An 18,741-nucleotide genomic window follows, 5' to 3' on the forward strand; every position below is an offset into this window, starting at 1 on the left:
TGTTACAATTCCTGTTTTAATAGGTGCCTTCATAAGATACAAAGTTACCTCCTTAAAATTTATCACAGCCAGTAGCAGAGTTCCAGGAATGCCAGAAGAAAAAGGCCCTCTTCCATAGGGTCTGCTTAACCAAGATTGGCCTTAGCTATCACTGGCATAGGAATCGATAACTTAAGAAAGGTTTCCAACTACCTATCCGTCAGATCCTTAAAAGAAGCATAGTTAGGAATAGCAAGGATAGTATTCTTAATCAGGCAGGCCTTTCATTTAGGGGCCTGTTCCGCGTCTTCAATGGAAAGGACTGATGTAACTGGAGCAAAGATTTCTCTGGGATCGAGGAAGACTCACTGGGCCTGATTCAGACCAGTTAGCAGGGCTGACATTTTAGGAGATGGACTGTAGGTGAGGCAAATGTAACAGAGATTATAAGGAAGAAATAAGGAAAAGTCCATTTACATGGACCCCAGGGACCATGGTTGTAATTAAAATGTCCTCCATTGCCTGTGCCCTTGTGGTCTAGCATAGGTGCAGGCGACCTGGTCACCTCGAGTGCTGATAGCATGCGATGCTTACCTGTCCAGCGGAGGCTCACTATATGCTTGGCTAGACCTGAGTGAAGACGCAGACCCATACACCCATTCCCGTACAATGCCGAGCTCTCACCACTTAAGTCAAATAAAAATAATAATAATAATAAAAGTTAAGGCTACTTAAAGGCAGCTCTTGCTGAACAGTCCCAGCTCCTGCCATGCCCAAACTAAAAAATGGCCTGCCTGGGGAGAAGGAACCAGAGCTGCTACTGCTGACAAGGAAAAGGCCTGTATCTCCTATGGAATGTAGGAAAAAAACAGCAACTACTACAGGTAACACATACTTTAATTACAAGTCACGCAAATCTCATATACCGCTTAGTTACTGGGACATATTTCTATTATTTTCTCTACAAAAATTGGATTTTGTAGCTTAAATGGCATACATTAATGTAGATCAGCCACCCTTACCGAGCATCTTCACTTTCCCCATCGGATCCGGAAGCACCACTCTCAAAAACCTCTTCTTCAGCTTGTGTGTCAAATTTGCACGCTTTTGACACATATTTTTGAACATCAACATCAAATACCTTTTCATAGAGTAATTCATAAATTATAGCTAAAAAAAAAAAAAAAGCATGTCAAAGTTGTCAACTGCATTTACTCAAAAGCCATCTACTTACTTATTTATTTATTATTTATTAACAGTTTCTTATATAGCGCATACATATTCCGCAGCGCTTTACAGAGTATAGTTATTAGTAGAGACAGGATTATATGCAACATAAAAAGCTTGAAATATGCATGCAAATATGCATGAAAAATACTTAAAATATGCATGAAAAGTGTTCAAATATGCTACATTAAATAATAAAAAAAGTAATTTTTAACTTATTTATAAAAAAAATCAGCATACAATTAGTTGCAAATAAACCTCAGAAATAGGCCCACAGCATCTGCAGATGTCTAGTGCTATACACAGAACTTTTTTCTTCCTGGCTGCTACAGCAGACTGCACCATCCAAAGCTCTTCTTGAATCAACTACACAGACCCTCATCTCCAGCGCCGATGGATCAAATGTCAGCATTGCGTGTGAGGGCGGTGCAGTGGAAGGCTTCCTCCCTGCGCCGCATACTCACTGTGACATGGCATTTCCTCCGCACCTTTTGATGTCACAACCCTTCTGCCCACCTCCTCTGCTGCAAAAGTCTGTCTCTTGGGGTAAAGTCCCAGGCCAGGGGCAGGCAAAGGTTCGGGAGCTTCGTAATAGCATCCGCCCCGACTGACTTTTATCAACATGGATTGGCAGCCTAGAGCAGTGTCAGACATATCGTACATTCAATGTTCACCATACTGCGCACATATTGCCCCAGCCTGCACACTCTATCACTACCTGGCCAGCAGCAGCAGGGCAAAGCAGTGCTGTGACTTGCGGGTGGAAAGGGGGCAGGGCCTAAAATATGCACCATCACTAGATTTTAGGTAAAATATGCAATAACCAGTAAGAATGGGCAAAACATGCAAATGCATATGCAAATATGCAAATGCATATAATCCTGTCTCTAGTTATTAGCAAAAACACATAACGAATTACAGCACAAGACAGTTTAGGACAAGTACATGGTTAATACGGATAGTTGCATCAGCGGACAGGACACTGAAGCAATCATCAGGGTGGCAGAGGTTTATATATTCTAAGAAAGGCACATGAGGAGAGAGGGCCCTGCTCGTGAGAGCTTACATTCTAAAAAGGGAGGGTTAGACAGACTGGGGTGACACAGAAGGGAAAATCATACTTAAAACATGATCATAATTAATAGAGTGGTATTTCTCTGTCCTCAGGGACTCGTAAGTGCATGTTTTACAGATCTCCCCAGTAACACATTGAAAAAATAGCAACACCTGTAGACTATCTAAAAGCCTATAAAAAGGACTACACCTGTGCACCAACTAAGAGATCTAGGCAACAAGCATGGTAATGGATTCAGAATATGCCTAATTTTCCATACATTTAATATAATAAATTAAACCTAGTTACTACAAAAAGTTACTGGACTAGATATTCTGGAATATATATATATATATATATATATGTGTGTGTCACGGAAACGTCTCATTGAATTATCCTACAGTTACTTACATTGGCACACAGCGGCATTCTCAACAAAGTCAGCAGAGTATATGATGTCATAATGATTTCCATTAGAAAAACAAAGCATTATCTAAAAGAAAAATGTGTAAACATCAAGCTTTTAAACAAGATCCATCACATGATTGGTCAGTAATGAAAACTTAATATAAAAGGGGAGACCATTTCATCTCTCAAAACTGAGAAACTTGTATTATCTTTGGTTCAAAAGACTTTGGCAGGTCTATATATGGGAAAGGTATTGCTTCACATTATCTGGGTTACGGTATATTAAATCTTCAATGTCTAGGTCTACAGTCAAAAAACTGATCTATATTGGTTGACAGGGTCAAAAGGTCGACATGGTCAAAAAAGGTTTAAATGGAAAAAAGGTCAAAACGGAAAAGGTCGATATGAGTTTTTCAAAAATTTTTGGTGTCGGTCGCTTTTGACTGTTGACCTAGACACCATAGATCTAGTGACTGCATACCCATTCTCTATACTCTGGATGAGCAATTACGTTTCACCGCTACAGAAGTGGTTCCCAAACATGGTCCTCTATGTACTCCAACAGTCCAGGTTTTACGTATACCCCGACTTGTGCACAGATGGTATAATCCAACTTGCTAAAAGTACTAATTAAGTAACATTTGGGAAAGCATGAAAATATCATTAAAACTTGGACTGTTGGGGTGCCTTGAGAACTGCATTGGGGAACCACTAAAATCTCTTTACAGACCTGCTAGCGTTGAAATCTATTCAGAGTCTTGCATTCAAGGACAAGATGAATGAGTGCTCCTTTGTTTATGTAGGTTTCCTCTGAGTGCTACGGTAATTGATTCCCAACTATATATACCCCAATGCATAGCTTGTCAAATGCCACCATTACAGTAGTAGTAGTAGTAGTACGTTTATTTATAAGGCGCCGCAAAGTGTCCGCAGCGCCGTACATAGCAGTACAGGTATTAAGGATATCCATGATTGATTTGAGATGGTTAAATCAAATTGACAGTCACCAATTAATCAGTGACTACAGTGATTGAGAAAATCATTGGTTATTTGTAGTATATTCACACTATGGCCTTTATTCAGATCTAATTGCAGTACAAATTTGTTTGGAAAATGGGCAAAACCATTTGCACTGCAGGTGGGGCAGATATAACATGTGCAGAGGCATGCGGAATGGCATCAGTTAGCATTCACTTGTGTCTTCTATACAAATTACTCCTAAAACTTGTAGAGTGCAAAATACAACCTACCTTATCTTTAAAGCCATTATCAGTGACATGAGCAGGAGAAACAGAAGGTTCTTGATAAATTATAAAATCTTTCCTTTAAAAAAAAAAATAATAATAATTTATTATTTTTTGAAGTGTAAATGCCTATCTTTAAAATAATAAAATTACTCTATTGAAAAAAAAATTAGATTTTAAAATTGCAAACAATTTCTATCAATTCCTTTCACTGACAAAAACATGAAAATCACATACTACATACACAACATCAAGCATATGTGCTAAACTGGACTAGATAAAATGTAATCTCTAGAACAGTCTAAAGGGCCCTACACACGGGCTGGCAAACAACTTCGCTCAGGCTCCTCATGTACTGTTACTTCAGATGTTCCTGCACATTTGAACCCATGGTTATAGCTCCACTTTAAAGAACACCACATTACACACAGCAGAATTTTTGGGGTATTAAATTTAAAACAGAAATCCCACAACTTGTGCAGCTCTTTGCACTCCCATGGCTTTGATTAAGCTAAAAGCATATCACTGATGCATGGACTACATCGCTGTCTGTTTATAACAGGCAACTGGCATAAAAAGCGTGGAGCATGTCACCCAATCATGGAGCATGCTGAATACCAAATAGCCAGTTTCATTATTTTAACCGTCTTGTTGAAATAGAAAGGTCTGTGAAAAGAAACGTATTATTACGCTTGTTTTCTTTGAAGATGGGCAAAAAGTCTGACTGATTCCTTACTTGAACATCAACGAAAGTGCACTTATTTCCACTTGACCAACCCATTCCTGCAGGGGGAAGAAAGAAAGAAATAAGAGCTTGCTTTATACTCATGACAAGCGCTGTGAGTGACACATAGATGTCCCTGATCAGCAAAGCGTCACACATGCAGGAAACAAATGCAAAGAGCACATGGAGGCAATACGCTCTTTCAGTGGCATTAAGGTTATGGTATATAAAGGGTCAAACTTCATTAGGTATACACCACAAGGACGATAAACACAAAAAGTCAATATAAACAAAAGTTATAAGGTGCTGTGCGATACGCACATCCTATTGTACAGCACAAAGTCTGTGCAGCCTGTGCTTTTTGAACTAGCTTCGCATCGCGGTGTAGTTTAGAACGTATGAAAATATTGTACTGTGTATGGGCACAGTGCGGTTTAAAAAGACAATAAAAATTGTGTCATTGTTGACACATTGTTGAGCATTTAGACCCCCATTTAGTGTAGAGCTTCAGCCACCATTCCCATTTGCAGTCCACTTGGATAGAACAGTATGAAAGTCTAAAAAATAAAAAATATTTTAAATCCCCCAAAAAACATTGCCATATCGTCCATAGGGTGCTGACCTATTGAAGCATTAATCGCAGACTGGTTCTGATAATACAAAAGACAAGAATAGAATGCTTTTGTTTTCCTGTAGTAAATTTACATGAACACTCCCAAATTGATATAGTTGCTTACAAGGACAGCATACAGTCCCACATGCAGCTTTGTGAGTATACTGATAATGCTCTCGGCATAACAATCGTCTACTGCCACTGTCTTTTTTTAGAGTTAGGCTACATAAAAGTAATCCTAATCATTGTCTTTTTCATGAGTGCATCCTGGGACATCACACTAGGAGTAACCAATGATCCTTGCATTGAAAGAGTTATATTGCACGGTTAATATCATTAACATCCCCCTGTGGTCTGTAGATGCAGCTTAATCTGACAATCTCATCAGTGACTGCATGTACAGAGCGGGTGGTGTCACTGACCGATACCATGAACGACGTCGGTCAGTGTGTATGCCCTATGTCGTTCTCCCGTGATATAGTTTAACTATATCGGAGGCTGTGGGAATCGCTCCAGTTTGTACCCAGCTTTAGTAGTGTCATGACGTCATCCAACTCTAAACTGCAGTTTTGGAAAGATAATAAAAAGGTACTGCAGAAAAATATATTCAAAATTGTACCGCAAAAGGCCATACTAGTATTTCTTTATCACTCAAGTGTCCAATTCCCACACATTATACGAAATTAGTCAAAGCACAGGAAGTTTCATGTGTTTAATGAACTCGGTAGGACTTTAATCATTAAACTGAACACAGCACAGAAAGCACTCACCACCTACTTTCCTCACACTGATAATAAAGCCAGAAGTAATAGGTGCAACAGGGACAAAATTACTATTAATAACAAAAAACATTAAATCTACCTGTGGATTTTCCAGACGTTTCAGATACTCTTCAAAAGAGCCCTCTATAAACTACAGGAAAAAAAAAAAAAAACATTTTAAATATGTAACATATTTTAACATAATTTCCACGCTTCCTTAACCCTGCACTTAACCCTGTATGACCCCTTGTCCATTTAAATGGACATTATTAAAACAGTCATTTTGTAGATGTCCATTTAAATGTCCAATATTACTAGAGCGAACCACAATATTGTAGTGTACAAGTCACAATGCTTTATGCACTTAAAACAGACATTACCAAACTTTTCTTTTCTGGGCTGCATTTATCTACTTTACCAGTGTCACCACTAGGATACACTGGATGCAATGAGTCATAAAGGGTTAAAATGTAGTAGTTAAATAAATAGGTAACAAACAAACACAGAAGGAAAAAAAACACATAGCATATGTCACCTTATAATGAGAATGTCTTTCTCCCAATAGTCTGGTAACCAGCAGTACCGGGAATAGCTTACTCACTTCAGCACAAGAGTGGAAGTCTTCTGGTATAGGGAACACTACACTAGCCCTAACACAGCTGGTTCACGCTGATGGCGAGATGTACTAAGCCTTTAAAAGTGACAAAATGGAGAGTGATAAACCACCAACCAATCAGCTCCTGCCTGTTTTTCAAGCACAGCCTGTGACATGGTAGTTAGGAACTGATTGGCTGGTTGCTTATCACTCTCCATTTTAACAAGGAGTTGCCAGGCAAAAATATTTTGACAAGATCGCTGGCTGTCTAGTCAAAATCACTGGTATTCACTGCGGAGGGAGATATTCACTAGGCCAGCGGTGGCCAACCCGCGGCTCGCGAGCCGCATGCGGCTCTTCTTCCTTTGATCTGCGGCTCTGGAATGCCGCAGTGCTGTACTGCCAGGCCGCGGCCACATAAGCATTGTGCCGTTGCCGTCGCGCTAGGAGGATGCCGGCACTGTCAGCAGCGTCTCCACAGTCACTGCAGAGTGTCCTCGGCTCCCGCCCCACTTCCGTCTTCCGCATCTCCACCCCCCGCTCTGTCTGCCATCCAGAATGCAATGGCTGGTGTCACTAGGGCGGTGCGGACGGATGTCACCCTTCAAGAGCCACACCACACCCCTGCCGGCAGCGTTCTTCGCATACCCCTGCTGGCCGTACCGTACCCCCACCAGTGTCCATGTCGGCACCTGCTCCCACCGCCATTCGCGCCCGCATTATTAACCCCCTCCCCCATCAATCAGCCGTGTCCATAACTCCCCTCTCAGCCGCCGGCATCATCTGCAAAAGGGGGAGAAGGACCCTTCTTTGACACACACAGAAGCACCTGCGCAGCTGAGGCAGCACTAAGCTCCACTGTCCCCAGCTTTCTCTTATCAACAAAGAGGACCAATTGGTGAGTCCTATAGGGGGGCATTATATGTATTGGGGCCTGGGCACCACAGGGGGCATTATATGGATTATGAGCACCGCAGGGGGCATATGTATTAGGAGCACCACAGGGACGCACAGCAGGGGGTATTATAGGAATTAGCAGCACCAAAGGGGGCATTGTTTGTATTACTGGGACCACAGAGGGTATTATATGTGCAATGGGCATTGGGGGCATATGTATATATCACACTGCACTATTGGAGGCATATGTGTATCGCACCCACCCAAGGGGTGCAAATAGACCACGCCCCTTTTTTGGGCGCGCGCGCATGTTGTTGGCTCTTTAGCTTCACTACAGATATTTTTTTCGGCTCTTTACCTCTGACCGGTTGGCCACCCCTGCACTAGGCGATCTGCAATGAATACCAACCAAGTATATTAATTCTAGTATAGTCAAAATTGAACATAGGAAAAATTGCTTATTCAAAGTCGCTCAAAAAAAAAAAAAAAAAAAAAAAAAAAAAAAAAAAAATCGCTCCGTGTGTACACCCCTTTAGTACATCTGGCTCTGATAAAGAGGACTCTCACATATGATCATATAAAGTTGGGTTTCCAACCGATCACAGTTCCTCTGTTATCGTTATCAATTATAAATAGCACGGATCAGGATATCAGCTCTTTTTTTCTCCCAACACATGAATGAAAGCAATTTAGCAATGTGCCTCCTGAGCCTACAGAGAGGCCAACAGCACTCAAACCAAACAACTGAATGAAGTATTGCGCTAATAGCAGGGTAATGCAAGGCACAGTCTTAAGGCCCATACACACTGGGTAGTGTGTATGCCCCAGCGCGCTCCCCCATTATCGCCAGGAAAGTTATTCCTCTGCTGGTAAAAACAGCAGATGAGCGGCTTTGAGGACGGCTTTGCATAGCGCTTCACTATGCAAAGCCGTCCTCTCCCCGCTGACAGCCCTGGGCAGGGGGAATGTCACTCAGTGTGTATGCACTGAGCAGCTTTCCCGCCAGCAATGAATGCGATCATCGCTGTCCATACACGCTGTCCATAGTAACCCAGTGTGTATGGATCTTTACTCAGGTGGTGCCCCAAATAATAGTTGTAGCAGCCACTAGGCAGTCGAAATCTTGGGGCACCCCTCACAAATGATCAAATTTCAAGGCCACCATTGCAAATTATCTCCTAATAAATTTATAAGTTTACCAACCAACAGTCTACAATCTGGAAACTATGATGTCTATATACTAAACTGTTAATGGGTACATTCAATTATTAGTATTTTCTCTATAGTCTTTAATGTAAAGACTATGTTTCTTTGAGTTGATACTTTTTTTTTTCAGAAACAATTTAAGAAAGCTTTACTGTAAGATCAAATCATTATTTTGATCAGTTGTCCCGGGGCTCATAGGCTGGTGCCTACTCTGTCTATTGGGAATCCGGCACTGTACGCAGGTATGTTTGTTGTACATAAGTTTGTGGTGTGTAATCCTAGAAAGTCAAGATTACCATTAACATACATAGAGAAATCTAAATGCTACTTACTGCTTCAAAGTGGGCCCGGTTCTCACGCAGGTAAGTTATACAGGATTTCCTAATCTCCAAATGCTGTGCCTGAGAGTGCAAAACCTGAAGATAAAAGAACATTAGCCCACCTGACAATCTGCATGTTCATATAACTGGTAAATGCCAAAGACTGTTGAATATTTTTAATTCATCCGTATTTAACAACTGATTGGAAACAATTATTGCCACATAATTAAGCAGGTTATTTAGACCTGATAGCAAAGCACATTTTTAGCAAATGTACAAAACCGTGGGCACTGCAGGTGAAACAGATGTAACAAGTGCACAAAGAGCGACAGAGTTAGAGTTAGGGGGCTGTGGCTAAACTGAAATCTAAATTGCAGTGTAAAAATAAAGCAGACACTATTTACCCTGCACACGAAAAAAATAACTCCCCCAAATCTAACTCTCTCTACACTAAACCCAGTCTATTTGGGCATGCTAAGTTTGATAATTAATGGGAGCCCAGAAACACTAAATTGCTCTGTAAGGTGCCCATTACTATTCAAGGTTATTAAACACAACTGAATTCCCACATAAAAAGGAGAATCAGAAACAGTGGTAATATTGTGTCTTTCCACAGTGACAACTTGTTTATGTATCTGTGCCCAGTCAACATGTCACTTGCTAACAATCAGTTTCCCTAAATTCGGTATATTTGGTTCCGAATGAATAGGAACCCTACATTAAAATCAGTGGTGTGGAAGGGATTCAAAAATACGCTGTGGTATGAAACACGGATTTATATGCAAGAGCCCCCAATCTCACTACTACCTGATCCCCTAAATGCATACCACCCCCCCTTATCTATGCCTATATGTGGTGGAAATTTTATTCTGACAGTGAACTTGAACCCACCACATCTTACTACTGTATGTACACAACTCATTTGTATAAGATTCTCTAATACTGTACTTCAATATAACAGAGTTGATGAAAAAGAAAAATCCATGGTATATAACAGTTTATGTATGATAAATTGCCTGCAAACAGTGTTTATTTCAGCCTTGGGTACTGCACTCAACTGTATGTATGCTATCTCTGAGGGTGTGGTATATCTTGTCGGCCATCACAATGTTTGAAATGGTTGTGATGTCAACATTTATTACAACAACATAGTGATTTTCATCTAAGTCTATCTGTGTCACTACCCTACTAGAAATCTTGATGATGATGATGTTGCTGTCATTACTTACATTTATCCATTACTGGCTAAGTAACTATTTGTTCTCAGTACCATTTTACTGTGACTGGGTTCCCCGACATATCATGTCACAAATACGGTTTTCTATAAAGGGTTTTAAAACCAAACGTATAACATGCAGATCATTGTTACAAATGGTTTCCTGGACACAAATTGCTGTGTAAAGCTGCCTGGACTACTCCTGGCTTTAGCAACAATGGTCTCTATGGTTACAAATACTAAAGTACCTTTCGTTGTTTAAAGGAACTGAAAACAGTTAAGATAATGTTCAATTACTGTATATAAAATATATTTGAAAAGTAATCACAAATAAAGGGTATCAGTTAGGTCTTATGGGCTCTATACACATGCCGATATTAAGGCATTTTCTAAGTGACTTTGCTAAAGGCCCCCATACACTAGCCGATTTTGGTCAGATTTAGGCCAGATCAGTCGGATCTGGCCTAAATCGGACCAAAATCGGCTAGTTTTGATGTCCCCTCAGATCCGATGCGCGGTCCCGTGCGCATCGGATCTGCGTCGGGTGGTCGGACCTGCTGCACGTCTGACCACCCGACTTGGGACCTAGTGGGGCGGTGGAGGGAGCAGGGGGGGCTGGGGACGCTGCGAGGGACACAAGCGGCATAGAGCCGGGCGGGGGGAGCCGGGAGCGTCAGCACTGAATAATAAAAAAAAAAGCCCATACAATGAATGGGCGGCCTGTGATTGGCTGAGTGCTCTCTCAGCCAGTCAGCAATTGGCTGAGAGAGCGCTCAGCCAATCACAGGCTGCCCATTCATTGTATACAGTAGGCTTTTTTTTCTAGCACTGACAGCTCCCAGCTCCCTCTGCCCGGCTCTATGCCGCCTGTGTCCCCCGCAGCGTCTGTGTCCCCAGCCCCCCTGCTCCCACCAGCAGCCCCCCCCCCCCCGCGTTTTTTACATGTGATAAATCGAGACGATTTATCACATGTAAAAAATGGCACATCAAGTGCCAATCTAATCAAGCTCCCCCGGGGAGCAGCCGGGGAAGCTCAGGGGGAAGTCGGGGGCGACTTGTCCTAAGGACAAGTCGCCCTAGTGTATGGGGGCCTTTAGTTTGGAAAAATCGCTTAGAAAATGCCCCTTCATCAGTGTGTGTGTGTGTGTGTGTGTGTGTGTGTGTGTGTGTGTGTGTGTGTGTGTGTGTGTGTGTGTGTGTGTGTGTGTGTGTGTGTGTGTGTGTAGGGCAGGGATGGGGAACCTTTGGCCCTCCAACTGTTGTTGAACTACACATCCCAGCATGCCCTGCATGGGATAGCAAAACTGTATCAGGGCATGCTAGGATATGTAGTTCAACAACAGCTGGAGGGCCAAAGGTTCCCCATCCTTGGTGTAGGGGCTATAGCGGCAGCAATGCGCGTACTGTCGCTGTCCGAGATTGATGGTCAGTGTTTTCCACAGGAGAACACTGGCGGTGTCAGTTAGCTCAGCACACATCGCTGACAGCATGCACAGCTGGAGCAATGCATCACAGCAGCTGTTGCAGTGTGGCAAACAGCTTACACATAGAAGATTTGTAACTATTACCACTTTAATACCAGGATAATTCTTGGGTTGCCCTCTTACTTCACACCGTCACCGGGTCTTACGTTGACCCGTGAATTCCAGCTGTTGCTGGCCAATCAATTTCTTTTAGGCGTTAACCAGGTCATTAAAACCCAGGGTGGACCATTCAGACTTAAGCCGGGTCATCTAATCGGGTCCCAAGACGGGAGAAACCCTGCTAGCAACCTCATAAGGACTTCCCCAGCAGACATCTTTTTAACAATTTTAGTTAAACAGACAAGTTAAATAAAACCTTTTGAATGTCATATATTTTATGTCTACTTAGCACAAGACCTATGGTTATGGCAGCACTATATTACTCTGGTTTTACCGAAACACTAGTAAAAGGGACTTTTGTTAGAATAAAACAAAAATTAGAAACTTTCAGGCATGTTTGAGTCTACCCCAGAATGGACGAGTAGGTACAAGCAATACATAAGGACATAGCAGACAGGTGCTGCATGTTGCCCCTGGCTATAAATGCTTAACACTTCAACAACCAGTATTTTGTATACTATGTCACACGGTGAATGTCATATAACTGCTCCACGTGACTATTACACAATGGTGTTATAACATCCAGCAACGTGTGATAAACTAGCTGTGGTGGAAGGGGTAATGCATCAGTGGCATCTCAGTGAGAACTGGTAGGCATGCTGATTGGGTAAACAAGCTCAGAGCATGGGATATATGCTGTATATAGGTTACATTATAATAAGCACTTTATGTGCTGAACTTTTACCTGCTGACTGCATCTACAGGGTAAAGGTGCCCATACGCGGTACAATTGCTGAGTGCGATGAGATGCGCGCTCCTGTCACACATCTCATCGCACATCTCAAAAATTATCTGCTGCACATACTTTTTGTACTAGATCTCATCCCATCTCATTGCAAAACCGATGCAATATTGTTTACAATAATTGTTAGTGTTCCCCCTAGGAATTTTTGGGGGCAGCGCAATGAGGGCGGACCGGGCCCGCCGGAATCATCGTTGTAGGCGGTCCCGGGCCGCCGACGTCACTAAAGGAGGCATGCCCGGGCTTCCTCCATCGTACAAGGGGGCGGACCTGGAGCTTCCCCGGGCACACCATTAGTCAGGCAGCAGGCTCTTTTAGCAGGGCGCTGCTGGAGGGGCAGGTCGCATTTTGCCCTTTAGAAATCGGGCAGGGCCACTAAAAAAGCCTAGCGGGAACACTAATTGTATTGTATATGGCAGGGGTAGGAAACCTCAGGCCCGGGGGCCGTATGCAGCCCCCATAGCCGGTCTGAGTGGCCCACCCCCCCCGCACGGCGGCTTTGCCGGGAGTCAAGTACAGGGGAATTCTCGCGAGAGCTTGTTAGTTCTCGCTAGACTCCTCTTTATCATCAGCAGTCGGAGACTGTCAGCCCTATTCAGCGGCAGCCGCCGGAGCGTGGGGCGGCTGCACCAGGACAATTTGTAAGAGACATCTTTATATATGGACCCCCAAAGGATTTTTTTCCCCATACAAATGTCCCTTGGCACAAAAAAGGTTCCCCATCCCTGGTGTATGGGCACCTTTACACAAGCCAGAATTTAGGGGAAACGACAGGCAGATGGGCACATAACTGTAGCGGTTCCAGTATGAGGCCTGTAAGAAGCAAGAAAGCAGCAGCCTTAAGCCAGATGTGTATAAAGAGCAGACTGCAGAAGCTTTCTAGCTAGGTCTACAAAAGTAAAGGGTAATGCCAAACTTGTGTCATTTGAAAGAGCAGACTCATGTGTCAAGTCTGTAAGGAGGACACAAAAACAATGGCCTAAATGCTAATTACCCACTGTCCTTAATAGAACAGTGACACAGCACATCATTTAAAAGCATATCAAACAGATCTAACCTGCAATTGTGATAGCATAAATAAATATAAAAACAGAGGGCAATCGCCCTTATTGCAAGGTGTGTAAAATGTACTAAAACATGGAATAAAGAAGCACAATTAAAACTCTAGCATTGCGCCATTGAGATTATATAGTGATCTGTTGGTGGGTGTGTAAACCGACATCATCCATACACACAGTGCATCAGTTCTACAGCACAGCCGATGCCAAATATATCTGGATATATACTGGTGCATCTGGATGTGTCCCCAATGCAGGCAAATTCAAATGCCCTCCCAGCAGGATGTGAGGCTCCTGTGCGGCTGGTCACACTTTAGCAGTGCGGCCGCAGCTGTCGGGTCCTATCGGACCAGGCGGCATTTCAATGCAAACACATACATGAAATGAGGTTGGGTGTGGGTGGATCCTGTTCTGCAGGATCCGGCCATACAGCCTAGTGTTCATTCTAGCACCCGCCATCTTTGAAAACCCATGCAGTTCCTCTTCCCTGCCTGGGGTGTTGCCAAAATTTGCAGGCCAAAATTAATTCAAATGAGTATTACAAGCAAGGAGGAGCTGGGAGATGAAGCGAGGGCTTGGAGTGCAGCCTGCTGCCCATCACCATCACATTTCCAGCTGTGCATAGTCCCAAATGTAATGGAGACAACCTTAACTGAATAAACATAACAACTTACTAATAGCTTCCTTAAGACCCAGAGAAACATACATACAGTAGGACATCAAAGCAGCCACACAGGACTTATAGTTACTATTCTAACTTGCACTAGACAATAGGCTTAGGTCTAATTTTGTTACACAGGTTATTAGGCCTTGAAATAGGATTCTGCATTGATAATATTTGTATTAAAAGCCAATGCATTTATATCCACAATAAACTTGTATACTATATTGGAATAACTAATGTTAGGACTATGTACCCTGCCATCGGTCTTGGTGGTGATGAGGGGGTGTGTATGTATATGTGTGTGTGATAGATATGCACACTGATTACCTGCTCAGCCACAGCCCTGAACAGACAGGAGCCATCCTTGGTCACCTTCTTTCTGTACAGCCCATTAGACCTTAGATAGGTGTCCATTGTCGTCTCCTGCTTCCTGCTGGCATTAGTACGGCCAGCGTCTCTCTGCCTGGGCACCTCCATTGCTGCCCACCTTCCGCCGCACAAACGCACAGGCTCGCTAGCTGTTGCCGCTCCTTATCTAGCCCGCATGGCAGGGGGAGAGCCGGGCGAGGGGAGGAGAGGGGCCGAGTGGCACGGATCCTGTGTGTGGTGTGCATGAGAGGGGACGCAGGGTGGCATGCACAGTTCTCCACGTGCAGTGCCAGCTGGATGTGACAGGCAGGGTCTCCCCGCTACTGTGCCGCAGCCAGCCGGGAGCCCAGGGGCATGACTAGGCGGTCTGGTAGGCTGCTGCCCGGTGAAGCAGGCACAGGCGGCGGCAGCAGGGCGCGCACACGGCTGCGAGGAAATGAAAGTGTTCCCGAGTGACGACGAGGAAGGGAAAAGTTTTGTTTTCAGTTTGATGGTGAGTGAGGGGCAGGGCGGCGGGCGCTGAGCAGCGGCAGCAGTGTGCAGGCAGCAGGGGGAGGAGCAGGAAGTAGCACACATGGATGACTACTGATGGTTAAAACCATCGATGGCCTCCCATAGCATAGTGGGTGGCCATCGATGGCCACACACCGTTTCTCCATCGATGGCGAACCCACCGATGGCCATGCCTAGGAAGTACTAGCAGCGCTGCTGCTGGTCTGATCACCTCGGATCGGACAGGCGCAGCAGAGCCGCACATGGCCCGGACTACAAGCCCCACATTCCCCACACTGTGACTCCCCCGCCCGCAGCACATAGTGCAGCTGCTGCCGGAGATAGCGTTACTAGCTGCTATTATAGTATAATACAACTGATTGAAGGAGACACTGCCAGTGACAAGTTGGCAGTGTGGCGGTGCAGGTACCTGCAGTGTTCTTAGGCATTCAACACCTTCCAATAACCACCAGCACCTCCCCGGGGCACGTGACGTAGCAGCCATGGGCTTGTTCTCTATTAACACGGTGCACACAGACCCCTGTGCGTGCAGTGTGCACAGTAATATTACACCTAGCTATGTAGCAAATGCGCGTGTCTGGAGGAAGGTGAAATACCAGAGTCATTTACAGCGTCCGAAGTGACTTATTCTGACAGTTATTCAAGCTTACTGTGGGGTCATTTGTGTCGGCATTCAGAATGTAGCCGGTCAAAATTTGAACAGTGAACATGCTGACATGTCAACATGGTCTTTATATCAACATTATGGAGGTCAGCAGTCACAACAAGTGGACATTACCATAGGCAAACGCAGGGAGGGTTTCTGGTTGCCTGGAAAGTGCATTAAATTAGAACAATAGCACTGGTATATAATATGATAAATAGAGCTGCCACCACATCGTGCAGCATAAGGGACAGCAGAACTGCTGCACATGCCTAGTGTACCAGCTTCTTCTACCACAATTACTGAATGTGTGTATCAGCCCTCAATCATTGCAATGGACCAGATAGTAGCTGCCAGGAGGAAGAGACAGGAACCTTACCATGAAGTGGGAGATTGTGAGTTTAGAAAGTGCAGTTCTGGTTCTATTATGTTTGTGTATTTATTTATTTTGACCTCTTTACATGTTTGAAACAACCTATACTTATAGACCATCTTACTGTTAAATATTAATACTGTATTCTATACAGTATCCCGTGTATAAGAAGACCAATTTTCAGGGCTGTTACCAATCCCTCAGTCTCCCGTATTTACTCCAATGTGCTACAGAGTGGGAGATTTGGATTTCATTTGGAAACCCCCCTCTAAAAATCCTGCATTTGCCAATGATTACAGGGTTAGGCTGTCAGCAATACCCCTTTGAAACCACAGCTATAACGGTATATTGCCAATTTTTAAGCGTCCCAACCCTGGATGTACTTACTAAAAGGAATGGCAGTCTGGTCTGCTGAAAAGGAATGGCAATTAACTATAATGGGAGAAGTTTGAATTTTCATGTAAATTTCATAAATTGTTACACCTATGCACAGGGCTGGTGCAAGGGGGGGGGGGGGGGGGAAGGTTGTTTGGCGGGTGATGCAGAGAGTTTTTTTTGTACATTTCCGGGGAGAAAAAATGTATATATAGTACATCATGGCCATATCTACTAGTAAGAAATTACTCTGCCTTTTGTTTTTGTTAATTAATTTACTTGTGCTTAATATTAATTAATTATTATTTCAGTCAATGATACTTAAAAACAACTTTGACATTAATTTACTCAGGTCCTTTCACTGTGTTAAGCCCTGTACACACTGGGTGATGGAAGCCCCGTGCTGAGCAATGTTCTTAAGCACAGATCGCTCAGCACACATTGCTAGGGATGACCATCGACTATTAATGATTCAAAGTAATCGATGGTTGATAGTTTTGCCATTGATGAATACCAGATGGTTTCCCTCCATCAATGTCAAGCATAACACATAGTCTTTTTTTTTTTTTTACTCAAGGTTCAGGGACACAGAGCATAGCTCTGCCCCTGATACCTGCAAATCTCTGCCCCCATGATTTGATTGGCCCACAGGCTAATTATTCAAAGAAAATTAATTACTATCGATAGGTAAAAACATAGATGGTCATCCATTGCAAGGTATCCCACTATCGATGGCCAGTTGCACTATTGCCATCGATGGCAACCATCAACGGCAATGCCAACGATGGACATAACTTCACATTGCTGACACACTGCAATGCACCAGTGATGTGTGCTGAACGATCTGTGCTGACCAGAGAACACAGGAGATGTGACTAGATTTTGACTGTACACATTGCCACGGCCTGGGGCTATACACATGGAGACATCTGTGCTTAATTTCAAAGTGATCTAGCCAGATTGCTTAGAAACAGCCCTGAAATCGCCTTGTGTGTATGGGCCTTTAGAACAGTGATGTAACCAAATGCAATAGTATTGAAAGTGAAAAATTAAATATGCTGAGTTCAAGATACAAATATCATAACAATAAATGGGGGGAGGGGGTTTAATTCCAAGCAAAGGAAGCGAATTGTAACTTTTGTGCGAGTTCCCACTGCCATAAAGTGCAGCAGTTACCGGGCAAGATTTGCTGGCAATTTAATTCCCCCCATAAAGTCAACATGACTTTCGGTCGACATGGGTTTTTTCACTGTTTTTTGACCCGACATGTGCCGACATGCGGTATTTCATGCCCTACCATCCACTAGGGCGTGGTGGGAGAATAAAATAGTGTGCCAAGCAATGCGAGGCACTGTGCCCGAAGCATTGCGAGCGATGCGAGGGGCTGCGGTTGAATTCCAACTGTGTCCATGTCGACCGAAAGTCATGTTGACTTCTTTACCTGTCTACATTCTATATGTCTGTATTTTGACATTGTTGGTATTTTAAATGTCGGTATTTTGACCATGTCAGGATTTTGACCATCTGTCAATAGCTATCAGTATTTTGACCGTCAGGATTTCATACCGAATCCCCTCTCCCTCCCTCCCTCCTCCAGTAACCACTAGAGGCCACTCAACAGACAAAATTGCTCCTGTGAAAGAAATTTTTGCAGGGACACTGATCTGTTATCTCTCTCTGGGAGCTGTGAAGACAGATATTTATTTTTACTTATTTATTAACATATAGCGTTCTACTTATATAGCGCATACATATTCTGCAGTACTTTTCAGAGAATATTTGAACATTCACATATTGATTAGAAATTGTCTGGGAGTGGGGTGGAGTATTTGTCAAAAACTGTCTCAGCTTAAAGAGAACGTAAAAACTCACAGCTCAAATTGAAAGTACGTGTCATTTTGACAGACTTTTAGCTAGTATTCTGTAATAGCAGTTGTACTGTCATCCATCTTGTGGTTAATGCAGCTAACTGCACCACAAGTGAATTACTGGTGGTTTAAAATGCAGCGCCAGTCATTCCGATTGACTCTTCTCCCCACAGAATTTGAACTGTAGCTCAGCCTCAGGCAGAGTGAAAAATAATAATAATTAAAAAATAATTTTTGATAGACCTAACT

The 18,741-nt window shown here is 43.4% G+C and overlaps 1 protein-coding gene across 2 annotated transcripts in view; it reads right to left on the reverse strand.

Annotated features, from left to right (window-relative positions):
* Positions 1-15,298, reverse strand: part of OTUD4 (OTU deubiquitinase 4) — a 46,956-nt gene extending 31,658 nt beyond the window's left edge. Inside the window, exons 1-7 of one of the 2 annotated variants that reach the window (XM_083171150.1) lie at positions 14,679-15,298; positions 9,041-9,124; positions 6,111-6,161; positions 4,649-4,695; positions 3,919-3,991; positions 2,672-2,753; positions 1,002-1,149 (exon numbers count right to left, since the gene is read on the reverse strand). In XM_083171150.1, the coding sequence (XP_083027276.1) occupies positions 1,002-1,149; positions 2,672-2,753; positions 3,919-3,991; positions 4,649-4,695; positions 6,111-6,161; positions 9,041-9,124; positions 14,679-14,828 (635 nt within the window). In that variant the 5' untranslated portion in view covers positions 14,829-15,298. The remainder of the gene's footprint in view (positions 1-1,001; positions 1,150-2,671; positions 2,754-3,918; positions 3,992-4,648; positions 4,696-6,110; positions 6,162-9,040; positions 9,125-14,678) is intronic. The other variant, XM_083171147.1, reaches the window with a different exon arrangement.
* Between the last annotated feature and the right edge of the window lie 3,443 nt (positions 15,299-18,741).

The sequence above is a fragment of the Crinia signifera genome, chromosome 1 (assembly GCF_055691185.1).
Source record: "Crinia signifera chromosome 1, ASM5569118v1, whole genome shotgun sequence".
Lineage (NCBI taxonomy): Eukaryota > Metazoa > Chordata > Amphibia > Anura > Myobatrachidae > Crinia > Crinia signifera.